Source organism: Eleginops maclovinus, chromosome 21, assembly GCF_036324505.1.
Source record: "Eleginops maclovinus isolate JMC-PN-2008 ecotype Puerto Natales chromosome 21, JC_Emac_rtc_rv5, whole genome shotgun sequence".
Taxonomy (NCBI): Eukaryota; Metazoa; Chordata; class Actinopteri; order Perciformes; family Eleginopidae; genus Eleginops; species Eleginops maclovinus.
In genome coordinates, this window is record NC_086369.1 from 10698420 (window position 1) to 10711836 (window position 13417).

General features: G+C 43.9%; 1 protein-coding gene across 4 annotated transcripts in view; it reads left to right on the forward strand.

Moving 5' to 3' along the window:
* mpp7a (MAGUK p55 scaffold protein 7a) overlaps positions 1-13417 on the forward strand; it is a 128070-nt gene that overhangs the window by 80801 nt on the left and 33852 nt on the right. For all 4 annotated transcript variants that reach the window (XM_063912857.1, XM_063912860.1, XM_063912861.1 and 1 more), the window contains exons 7-11: positions 6433-6514; positions 6948-7033; positions 7674-7748; positions 9940-10136; positions 10720-10784. In XM_063912857.1, the coding sequence (XP_063768927.1) occupies positions 6433-6514; positions 6948-7033; positions 7674-7748; positions 9940-10136; positions 10720-10784 (505 nt within the window). The remainder of the gene's footprint in view (positions 1-6432; positions 6515-6947; positions 7034-7673; positions 7749-9939; positions 10137-10719; positions 10785-13417) is intronic.

Consider the following 13417-nt stretch of genomic DNA (forward strand, 5'->3'; position numbering starts at 1 on the left):
CGGCGATTCCACTCAGTCTACATGGTGAGTCATGCGCACAGCATGGAAAGAAATACACACATTTGGTGAGATTGCCACACGGATTCACACACCCAAATTCGCCAGCACCTGTCTGAAGTCCTGAGGTGGGCTGCTAAGTGTGTTTTCATAGCAACTTGGTAATGATTTGAGCTAACATTAAGGTTTAAAGAGGCAGAGGAGGAAAAGGAAAGAGTGGGTGGAGGAAGACAAATGAAGGTAAGCCGCTCCGTCACAAGGCCCTCTGCATTACATTGCCTGGCAGCTTCTCCTGGAATCGCTCCTCCTCACCATAATTATGAAAATAATGACCCGCAATTTTCCTTTTTCTCAGTACACTTGTTAATTACGACTGGTGAGGTCAAGACCGGGGTTAAGGAAATAAAAAGAGAAACCAGAGCCTGGCTTAGTGCAAGAGGGAGTCTAGGAATGAAGAGAGGAAAGGTAGGTTGGGGGGCGGGGTGAGTCGTTTTTATTAGTTGCAATCACAAGTGATAATGATTAATAGACGAGTGGAAAGTCATGCACAAGGACACCCAGAGGGGATTGGCCAGCAGCTTTGTTGCATCAGCAATCATTTGACGTAAAAGCTCAGGTGCTCTCCCCCTCCGCAACAATAACACTTTCCATTTGGGCTCCTGCTAATTTCTTACAGCGCTATATTAATCTTTATAGGTGACCATAACGCCCAATGGATTTTCTGATCATGACCGAATATTACATTATTTTACACCTTCTGAGCAGCAGTGGAGACTCAAGGATGTAAGAACTCGTAAATAGGCACTTCTCAGTGTGTGGAACGGTCATGTGTGGGGAGCTCTATGCCATCTCAGTGAGGTAAGATGAAATGACACACTCCAACACCAGATATGATTGGAGGTAATTGTATTGTAATGTCCAGGGGGCCCATTCCCAATTTGTATTTAGCTTTTTCCATGATCGACATCTGGTGTGAAGAACGCCAGCATGTGTTTCCACTAACCTTTGTGTTCATACCTCTAAACATAGCAGTCAACACAGCAGTCGGCAGGAGTTTATTGTCGCTGCTACACTTTTGCTGTTAAGTGACATAATGTCAAAACACGTTGGCCTCTCTGCCCGGGCCACTCGTGTTTGTTTTCCCTTGTCGCTCTCAATTTGGAAGGAGAAATAATGTTTGTCAAATGCCACAGTTTTGGGTTCGGTTCACGGGCCGATGTTTTGAGTTGTCGTTACGGGCCGAGGGGGTCGGTGTTTGAAATGGAACGCCGTGCTTGTTTTCCCTGGCGAGTTAAGAACTGTGGAGTGGCTTTAGAAGTGGCCATGTCAAGGTAAAGAGATCCTTGGATCCTTCTTTTCCACTGTGGCGTTTACCAGACAGGCCACACATAGCCTGCCCCAGCCCCCGAGACGTGTGATGAGCCAGGCCAAGACAACAAGCCAGCTCTCTCGTCATCCATACAACCGGAGTACAAGCCAGCCAGCTTCCATCATGTCATCCAGCCATCAATCCAGTCCATCAGCCAGAGGGCACTCTAATTGCCCCATAAAGACACAGCTTGCCAGAAACCCAATGTGGCCAATCGGCATGCAAGCTAACATGATGACACATCCAACATTCAGCTTGTCTTACTCCCCCTCTTATCTGCTGAAGTTTCATGGCACTACTGTGCGCTGACAGTTCCCTGGACAAGCTTGCCTCCATTCCATTCCCTCTAATAAACACACTCTGATACATCCAAATTTCATTCCCTATTCTCTCGTTTTTTTTCTGCTCTGTATGAGGTGTGAGCCATTTGTCATCACGTACTTAATGTGGCTGCGATGTCTGCATGTGCACTCCAGTGCATGCGCTGGGAGGGGCGATGGCTTGATACGGACAAGCGTCGCTCCAGTTCTCCTCATCACACAGCAGAGACTAAGCCTTTGCGTTTTGGCCGGCCGAACAATAACAATCAGAGGCATTTATGTGTTAGAAATGGAGGAAAAGAGCTGGGAGCAGCGGCTGCATATGGAGCTGATCACGTTAGGAGTGGAGGCTTCGGATTGCCTTACTGATGACTAATTGACCACAGCTAGGAGGCCCTCCTCAGTCCACGATGACCCCCCTCTCATCTCTATTTTTGACTGTGTGTTTTTGTTCCTTCTGCCATACAATGTTTCATTACTGGAAAGGACTTGCTCATTTGAGTCTATTTTTACACTCATCTAATGTGCAAACTGGAGCAATGGTTGACAACAGGAAGATGAAATCAGTCCCTAACAAGCTCACCGGCTTTTGTGTGCGCAGATCTAACTTTTTTTTCTTGCAAATATAGCAGTTGAGCCACTTGATGGTTAAGTGGCGCCTTGTCTTTAATTGCTAACATAGCGTAGCCCATTCATCAGGCTTAGTGGCTGTCCAGCATCAATCATCCAGTCTTTTTGAGGTTTCTCTTGGGCCAGTTTGGCCTGACTTCAGGTAGAAGCTCTCATAGAAACACACACGCAGACGTGCTTGGATGCACACAAAAACACACCTACACATGCTGTCACTCATGCGTGTATGTGCTTTGACAGACGTAGACATTCCCCTTCTGACTTCCTGCACTGTTTCCAAGCGCAGGGAAAAGTCTGAAATGGCTTCCATGTGCCAGTAGGCGTTGAAGGCTCGTTGTAAGCCTTGCCATCAGTTTGTGCTAATGCTTAGCTGCTACACCAGGAAGCCCTTCTAGGTGCTTGAGGGTCTTTACCTACCTTGTTTCTTCCTGATATACCCCCCCACCATACACTCACGCACACCTCATGGAGCTTATTTAGCTTCTAGCCTGACTGTTTATGTATTTGTTTAACAGAGCAAGGACTCCTCATTAGTGGCCATGCATGGCTGGAATCTGATGATGGCACCCATAGGGTATCAAGGCACAGGGGGAGGTGATGCAGAGTTCAGGATGTTGGATTTGCCCTGCTTGTTCCAGCTGCCTCGCACTGCTTCCAATTCGTCAGGCCTCCAGGAGAGGCTGATGGACCCCTAGAGGATTGAGAATATGAAATCTGACTATAGATTCTAATGAGGGGGAAGTTTTGCGCTCATGAAATAATCAAGAATTGGGAAAACTTGGGAATGGCAAAAGAAAAAGTGAGGTGTGATTATTTCAACAGTTTGCTGTCGATTTGAACTTAGGCTACTTTCTGACACCTTTTACCTTCTACCTCCATATTGCCTTCACTGAGGTTGACTAGGTTCAACTCTATCTAAACCTAAATCCAATTTTCCAGGTCTTTTATAAATACGTGTCTCCTCTGTGTTGAGGGATTCGTAAAGTTTCAGGCACAATATTCTCTCTCTCTTTTTGTCCTTATCCATTTATATAAAAAACGGTCTGAAAATTAGCTGATCAGATCTCCTCTTAGAGCACCGTTGTCATTTTTTAAACCAAACACTTTCGCAGAGGGGTTGGGGAATGGAAGTTAATTTTCATTTAAAGCTTCAAATACAGAATCAGCACTTTCGGAAAAGGGCTGAAACAGAGGGGTATGGAATGATCAATGCATGATCGGTTTGGTGTTTCGATCCAAACCCTTCAGAGACATCTTTTGACTTATAATATATTGTTAAAAAATAGTAAAATAGATGGCCTTTAATACTGAGCTGTCACAAATCTAAATTTGTCTCCGAATCTATGCAGTGAAATGCAGGAGGCAGGTTTGAAACTTTCAGCAACGTTTGTGCAGCGATAACGTGGTAGGGAAAGAATTTAAGTACTGCAATACTTCAAAAATACTCATCTTTTATTGGACTTTTAGGAAGGTTAGGTAAAGACTAATTTGAGTTTCTGCATTGGACAGCTTAGGACGTCTCTTTCATTCTTCATGTCTTACTATCTATTTCTTATCATATCCTTTACATTTATATCTACCTCTCATTCATTCACTTACTAAATCACTCACACAAAAAAAAAAGTCTTACTCTCAACTCAGACCCCAACTGTCTGCCTTCTTTGCTTCCCTCCCAGTCAACTTGTCAGTCCAGACTCTTTCTGCTCTTCCACTTACCCTTCTCTCTGGCTCGCTCGTGTTGCCACTGGAGCGTTTTCGCTTCTCTTAGCTTTTCTTATCGGACAGAGCTCATTTGGCTTCCGTACCAGGGCTGAGTTCAGAGTGGGGTTGGCCAGATTATATGGGGAGGCTCCCCCTCCCTCCATGAATCTATTTCTCCCTTGGTGCTGCCTTGGCATCCCGATGTAGGCCCATCACGTTGAAGGGCATTGGGTCAGAATCACGAAGACGAAAGACCTTTAAATAACTGCTGCTTCGAATAACTCCTCGTAGAGAGTCACTGCTGGTAAATGGAAAACAAGCATGGGCAAAGTTGTCCACTGACACCAGAGTTTGTTCCTCCGCTGCTGTATAAAACACATAAAGCATGGTGGTTTGAATGGGAATAAAATGGCTTCCCGGAGATCTGGGTTCACGACCCCACGCTTTCGTGTTTGAATGCTAAAAGTGCTGCTCTATAATCACCATTGCCACTTGCAATAAAAGTCGTAAAAGTGGTGTTTCTAAATGGCATCAGCCTTTCAACATATGATTTAAGCCATATGTGTCAAAACAAGATTTATATCAACACCCCATATGTGAGCAGATTCCATAGATAGGCACAGGCATGCGATGGAGAGCATGTCTCTGGAGTCTATGCAGACAGCCTTTTGTCGTAACAAACTCGGAGTCCAAGGCTCTCTCTGTGCTGTTTAGTTAGCCTTTAGACTGCCACCAGCCACCAGGGAACCCAAGGGACACAATAAAAACATCCATCAGACCACTGGCCATCAGCCAGCCTCCAAAAAAAGGAGAGTCAGAAAGCAAAGTTAATGACCACATGTCTGAATGCTCCTGTGAGATTTCCTGCAGACTCCCAATCTCACCCTGTTGTCTGTCACAGTCCATCTCTTTCCCTGCAGCGCTCTATTCTTTCAGACGCACTCACAAAAACACTTTCCTGTCTGTCTGAGGGCCATTGCATCACAAACAGCTGCTTTAAGTCACACTGAGAGGTTATATGTGACCCTGACACCGGGGTTTGACATTGCCTTCCCCTCTCACTGACCTGCTGCAACGATTCTTCTCCTACTGCAACCTCTCGGGTTTCTCTAATTAGCCCCATTATTCTATTAGGTGCGCGACTCTCTGCAAACCCTACCACTGTCCTATCCTGATGTCCTTTCCAGTCTCCACACCCCAAAAAGCCTTGAGGAAACCATTATCTAGGATGAAAACCATTAAGTGTGAACAGGTCGTGAAAACAACCAAGATGACAAGCTAATGGCATCGGCGAAGTGGCACAAACCAGAGGCTCCTTTGGTCTTTGAGGATCTGTTTTTGTTAATATCTCCTCCTGGGCTTCCCATCCATGGTAGTAGCCAGATCTACTTTGGGCCTGTCGGAGGAAAGCAAACAGGAAAGTGACACAAACCTGAGCAGCTAGCTTTTGTTACTCTCCAGCGGTCCACCTGGGCGGCAGTGGGTTAGGACAGCTGAAATAAAGCACGGCTAGTGTGCGGGGTGAGCCTGTTGCTTTTTTAAAAAACAACCTTTGGGGATGAGTGGAATAGCAGTTAGGGGAAGGGTGGAAGGATGAGTTGCGGCCCGACAAACTATGTGTCGACCAGACGCTGCATCTGTCTGGTTTCGAGTCGTAAGGCCCAAGCGAGGATGACGCAACACATTCGGTTGCAGTTCGCTATCCTATTCCATTTTAAATCCAAGCCAGACAGACTGTGTTTGTGGGGGGACATTGACAGGTTGGCACCCGTCCGACCTATTATTTTATTCTAAAAGGGAGAGCCTATTTTGGTTAGCTGGTAAATGCATCAATGCTACACTTTGTTTAGCATAGCAATAAGGAAGCAGAAACACTATCCTCTTCTCCGTGTGTCTTTCTGGCTGAGCACTAAGCCCACAAAGGAGGACGGGGAAGGATTGAGCGTGTGTGTTTGAGTTGGTCTTTTGAGTCTGCTGCCTCGTACCTGCTTAGCTTACCCCTCTCTTTCTAAGCCATGAGCGACATAAAATTGTTGGATGCTTTTACTTGGCATGCTTATATTCAGTAATTTGTTTAATCTAGTATTGTTTCTTTGAAGAAATGAAAGCTTGAACTTGCTTCAAGAATCCACGGAGGGACTAGTTGTTTAAATCTTTTAAGCTTTTTTCAATTGTTTTATACGTTAAACTGGTCTCTCACGGTGGTGTGCCTTACCCCAACAACCACTTGCAAAAAGTATCTATATCACAGCGAGAAAGTGAAAATGCCATGTCTGTGTTTTATAAAAAGGGTGGTGTGTTGACCGAATTGCCCCCATTCTGTAATATTGGGCAATGACCTGACATTTTGACGATGCAGCTTTTAACAAAAGTACTTTAAGCTCATTCAAATGTTCTCTATTCTCTGTTTTGCAGGGAGCAACGATAATGCGTGATGATCACACAGGAGCCATCCTGGTGGCCCGGATCATGAGAGGAGGGGCAGCCGACAGAAGTGGTCAGTTTTTCCTAGTTTCCAACATGTTTTTATACATTTGTATGTGAATTTGAAGTGGGGAATGAAGTCTGACGTGGATTCAAGTGCAGTGATAATACCTGAATACATCCCTAGGTTCTGTGCCATCCTTATAACTTTTTTTTACAAACATGGAGTATAATGCTTCACTTGTTTTGCAAATGGTTTCCATCCAAAAATGTGTTCATAGTGTCCAGTCTGTTGTTCAGCTCTGCCACAGTTAAGCCAAAGGCACTTTCTACATGTGTCGACAATAAAGTTTTGATTATTTTCCAATCTCTAATACCACCACTACGATAAACAGTAATATAGTGTACTGTACACATCCCTAGGCTTTAGTAGAACTGGACTTTTTAAACAGTAGCTTACCTATATTAGGACATTAGAATAATAGAATATTGTGTGGGTTTGTCAGGACTGATTCATGTTGGGGATGAACTGAAGGAGGTCAATGGAATCCCTGTGGAAGACAAGAAACCGGAGGAAATCATTCGTATTCTGGTAAGCCTCATCTGCCCTCTTTCTGTTTTGTGTGTGCTGTCCAAGAGTTTTTCTCCTGTGTTTTAGCTCCAGTCCCTTGGCCAAAATAACATTCCTTGTTTGTGATGGCAAAAAAAACCTCCCCCTAACTCACTTAAGACCACGTGCCTCGCATCGCAGTGCAGAAAACCAAACACTGGCTTTTCTCTGCAAGTCATTCCCGGCCTTTAGACCGCATGCATAGAGCCACGCGGTCCCCCTGGATGAGATTGATGCTTAGTAGTTTCTCCAAGCAGCCTGCGCCACATGCCTCAAACAAGCTCCGCCATGGGCCTGAAGTCTGCCAGGGGGGACAACTGGAGAGGAAAGACAGTCTCTTAAACTCTGGAGGCCCACTCTCACAGACACAAAGGCCTCCGGAGCTGATGATAGCCTTCAACACTCCTCCTCTTACCCCTACACACGCTCCCTATCCCTGCCAAGCACGGTCATCCAATCCTTATAACCCTTCCGTTGTTGAAAAATAATACAGTGGTTAGCATTGTGTGACTTTCACTGAATTAGGTGCCTTGTGAAAAATGTGCGAAACAGATAAATGGTGTTCCCGCCCCCTAATTTGTCCCTAAACTGGTGTATCTATCTTGTCTTTCCCAATGTTCAGGCCCAGTCGCAAGGGGCCATCACCTTTAAAGTTGTCCCCGCGGTCAAGGAAGAGGCGCCAAGCAAGGAGCCAAAGGTAAGGCGCAATCATTATGTTCTTTGGGTTACACTCATCGAGTCCAAAGACATGAAGAGCTTCTCTCATCCAGAATACCTTTTTATTGGATGCAGAACATTGCTTTTGAGCCACAGGGAGGCAATGATACATGGACAAGGGGGGGGAGAAGGCCTGTAAAATGGTAATGTGATTGTAGAACTAGGGCTGGTTATTGAACATTTTGCATGCTTTACTTTGAGGAATCTAAACAAAAGCGTGTCTTCAATACTTAGATAATAGTTCATCTGGAAACCACCCAAGGCTTATAGATCCATAGTTTGAATCCGATTGATTTTGCTTCAGTCGTGCAACTCAACAAGTCTATTTTTTAGAGCAGAGACTTAAAAAAGCATTCTTCCAACTTGAGTGAAAGGCTGTGTTCGAACTGTTTGTGAGGTTTCAGCAGAGATTATAGAGGCATAAAGTGACAGAATAGGGGCGGGAATGGGTGGAGCTGAGAACACAATAAACTATTGTAATAGGATACTGAGTGTAACATTTCCCTTCATTTTAAGAGCTTGGACTTTCACATGCAGCATTACTTATTATTGTAAAGTTACCGTTCTGTTTTCTGATCCTACCAGCTTCTTTCCAATAATAATCTAACCACACGGCATTTTACAGCAGGCCTCTTAAAGTGGGTTAGGGTTAGGGTAGTTAGTAATTCGTCACAAATAATACCTTTTTGCTAACTTTGTTTTGGCCACGCTTGTTCACATTGAAAACGTTTAGGGCAGCAACTGATCGCTGTGTTGAAGCACCTTTTAGTGTAAAAGTCATTTTGTCTGAAAACATGTAGATTTACAAGAAGTCTATCATAGAAAACTTAAAGATGACTTTGAATCTTTTTTTAAATGGAAAAAGTATTGATACCCAGCAACATGCACCGTAAGAGAATATTTTCTCTATTTATTTGCAATGCTGCCCTAGTAGCTTTCAGCCATCCATTTGAACTGTTACTTCAACCAGCATGCCATCATTCTCCCCCACTGGCGTGTTGAAACAACATTTATCAAACATTTATCTATCAGAGGAAGAGAGAGGCTGGATCCAACATTTCATTCAACATTTTTATAGACAGTTTATCATTATTCACAACAAAGGTAAGGCTACTTGTGAAACAAGGTTTACAGGATATGGTGGGCCACTGACTACCTGTGATGGTTAAAAGCGGTTGAGCGTGTTGAGAAATAGTCCACCACTGCCAAACACTCAACCACTCCGTCATAGGAATAGCCTTTGCGCTAACAGCAGGTAGTGTAAAAGCTAAGTGGCTGAGCATCTACAGGCCAGATAAACTTGGCCAAGGGAGAGGTAGAGATCTTAGTTTGTAGATGTATGGGAGTACTCAGCTGGAGGGTTCAGCAGCCAAAACAGGCTCTTATGACCCAAACAAAACATCTATGCCTGAAAGATAGTTTGAATATGTGGCAAAAAGCAGTCTTTAAATCAATAAGACATAAAAACTGTAATCTCTCCATCCCTTTTCCTCGTTTTCTCTCTCATACACACACTTACCTTCCCTCTCTCTCTACTGAAGCGTCTTTTGAGTACTAACTCATCATGACAGAACTCAATTACGACAAAAGATGCATCAAGGTGCTTTAGGGTGCTGCTCAACTCCCACAACGGGGATCATCATCAAATCAAAGATTCTTCCACTTAAAGGTCCAATTTCCCTTCTGAGATGTATACACAAATTAGTTGTGTATACCTCTGCTGACAAAGCAAATAAGAACAACATTTTCTGCTTCACTTTGTTCCCTTAGTGTGGAAATATATTAGTTTGTGTTTAGAATTAGATGAACATGGAGAAATGCCTTTCCAAATGGAGCCTCTGACTCTGAAGATGTTAGGTCTTGCCACACTTGGAAGATGGTGACAGGGCTTAGTCCACCCTCAGTGTTGATGGAACCACATGGAGAAACTTGGCCAACAGTCGCAGGCTTCAACTTCTGATTGCAATGACCTTTCTACAATAATCCCCCCGGGCGTTGGTGAAGCACCTTCTGTGTTTGCCGTGATGCCTTTCCTTGAGTATTCACACTCTACGCAATGGAGGGAAAAGTAATTTACAGTGAACCGCTGCTTTTTCCTGTTCTGCCCTCAATCCAGCTCTTTGTTTTCTCCCCCCTCCCCCCCCCCCTCCCCTTCTCTGCTTTATGTCCAGGTGTTTATGAAGGCACTCTTTGACTACGACCCAAAGGACGACAAAGCCATCCCATGTAGGGAGGCTGGACTGGCGTTCAAGAGGGGCGACATCCTACAGGTCATGAGCCAAGATGATGCAACCTGGTGGCAGGCCAAACACGAAGGAGATGCCAATCCTCGTGCCGGCTTAATTCCGTCCAAACAGTTCCAGGAGAGGTAAGAAACAACAAGCTCCATCCGCATGTCTTGTCAACCATTCACTGTTAACACGGCTGAACCAACCGTCTTTATACTGTCATAGTCACACAAGTTTCACCAACACTCTCTCTCCTTCCCCTTCTTTCGCTTAATTTTTTTCTTCCTTCATACTGCCAAAATAGTCTGGATTTCCGCACAATGTCTGGACTGAAATGAGTAATGACAGAAAATGATAGTGCTGGTACCGATCCACTTTGGATGGCAAGTGGATGGAAAATCGCACATCAGTGTGCGCTCGGACGAACACAGAGCTCAGGAGGCCGGGGCAGTTACTTGGCAGTGTCTTAGAGCACTGAAAAAGGGGAAGGGAGGAGAGCAGAGGAAGAAAAAGAACATTCATAGACATTTAACCGTGCAGCTTTGTCACCAGCAAGTGTGTTTCTCCTCACTCTTTCATTCTCCTTTTCAAGTCTCAGCTGACAGAATGGTGGATATTGTAGCATAGCAGGGAGTGTTTATTATTCCCCGTACGCTCATGAAAACTGATGGTTTTATTGTGCCTTCTTCCTTTCTTTCTTTATCCTCCTCTCTCTTCTTCCAGGAGATTTGCACTGCGGCGACCTGTTGCGACTCTCCCACTGCAGAAGACCCTCAGCAGACGATCATGTAAGCATACATTACAAGCTGTGCTGCAGAGTAGATAGTGACAGCACAGCGCAACAGATTAATGGGTTTGACAGAGGTATTGCAGAGTAACGGGTGGTAACTAACAAACAGTGCAAGGTAGGGATGTTTCTCAAGACCCGTATCTGGATGTCTGCGGTACAGTTGCTTCACGCCTGTCATCAGAGGAAGTGTTGTGTCTGGATTTACCTTCCTTTTTATTTTCCCCGTCTGCTTCTTTTTTTAGCTCTCTCAGTCCATCTCCCAGTCTCTTGCCAGACTCTCCTTCCTCAGCCCACCCCCCCACCCCCTCTGTGTCTCCATGCGTTGAGGTCTCATGCAGGGGCTTAATGCAAAGAAAAGTCTCCCTCAGGGAAATTCTCAGAGATTTTACTCCTTCCATCCTACCAAGCCACCAGGAAGTGCGAGGGGCGTTAAAGCACATTTTCTTTGTGGCCAAATGGTGGTACTTCTACTTATGTGTCAGTATGTGACATCATTTTGCCCAAAAATACTGTAATAGAATTACAGTGGGAAAGAGACATTTGAAAATCAGCATTATGTCAATCAACTTCACAGCCTTAACACTTTTATAGCCCTTATTTTAAACATTACTTCCTCAAAGTTGTATAAATTTGCATGAGCTCTATGGGCCCGAATATAGGTACTTTTCCATTGAGAGTCAGACTCGAAGCATCACAGAGCAACTCGGATGGGATTGAACGGGGCCTGCCTCCAACGCAGTATTCAGTTATTGTTATACATCCACGCATCTGACCCCTCCAGCTCAGCTTGCCACACATGAAAGTGCCTAATGACGGATTAATGAACTGATGCTAGACTTTAAGATGTAATAACAGCTCTTATGTACAGTATTTACGAGTCTCTACAGTAACCCCAAACCTGGCCAGTGTGTGCAGGTATGTTAGGAAAAAAAACATCAGTGGGAGTACTTAGCAGATATATGCTTTAACAAGCCAGGATGTAGGAGATCAGGAAATGGGGGGAGTATAGCTTAATTGCCCTTATAAATCAAAGCATTCTGATGGCTTCATAATGAAGTCAGAAGACATAAACCATGTTGTATATGAACATGACAGCAGCAGAAACAGTTATGTATGGCCTGCAGACACTGTTTTTAGAATGACAGTTTAGAAATACTGGGAGTTATGTGGCCCCCGGTAATAGATTGAATGTAAAAAGATTGAGATGAACTGTTGTGTTTTATAAAAACACTACTGTCAAAAAAAAAAGCCTCCAAATGACATGAATGTTGATTTAACTTGAATGGTTGATCAATCATCCCTAACAATAACTCATTCTTGGTTTCTCCCGTTAATGTTTGGATTTTCTCACTTAAGAAAAAGTACTACATTTTAAGCCCAAATGGACAGACATGTTGGCAGGTCTCTCCTCGCACCTGTAACATATTCCCTGATATGCAGTCTCAAAATGACAAACACATTAGTTATGATTTACAAAACAGTTGCCAACCAGCAATTTGTTTTGTATATGGTAGGCTACAGAGCATGAACAGAAGCTTAATCCAGCTGGCTTTGTGGCTGCACATTACAATATGACTACGTGTGCATGCCCGAAGCCACAAAGAAGCTTTCCATTCTGCCAACGTCTGCTGTGGGTCTTGCCGGTCTTTTGAGCCAACTCGACCCACTTGGACTACAATTTACAAAAGGCTTTTGACTTGACATTTGCATTTATTGCAATCTTCAAAGCTTTAAATGAATTCTGCAACTTTTCTTTTAGTGCAACTCCATAAACCAAGCAATAACAAGATATAATCCATATATCTAAGTTTCTATTACAAGTTATCCCATATATATATCTCAACTCAACATTGAAAGTGTTTCTTCATTTCCAAATCATACGTGGCTCCTTTTTACACGCCTCTCCTTTCCTTCTTGTTTCGTTCCTTGCTTTGTTTGAATGCATTTGTCGATATCTTTATGTTTAAAAGCACATATGCTTGCCTAATGAGACCACATACAGTATGCTCTCAATGGCAATATGCAGCTCATCTCCTTCCTCTCATTTCACATCCCAACATACAAACCCTCAGAACCACACTTGTACTTTGTCTTATAGGCCTGCACCAGTCTCACAATGACCCCATTGAACCAAAAGCATATTTTTCTTTACTTTACATTACCACTTTAAAACGGACATCCATTTGACTACTTGTTTCCCTCAACATGGCTCAGAGCCTTAAATGTAACGTGACTCTTCCAATATGTTTCCAAAATAGCCAACAGAGCTAAGCTGACCACCTCTAAACTTAGCATTAGGCTCATTTTATGCCTCAGGTTCTAAGCCCTCGGGTGAATTATGGATGTTGTCATTTCCTGGTTATGTTCAACCACATACTGGCATACATGGTGCAGGATGGCCAAAAATAGCCTGCTAAAAAGTTAAAGGCAGACAGTGCTTTACTGTTCCCTTCCTTTTCCATTTTAATGGCCCAGTTCCTCTTATGAGTTATTGGATTTCTAACCCCACCTCCCACCCTCTCCGTATGCACAGAAGGTGGCAGGTGTAAAATGTAGTTTGCTGCGGCCCATACCAAAAGAACATAAGTCTCCTTTTGAGCTGTTCTTCCTAATGTCATACATACTGTAAGG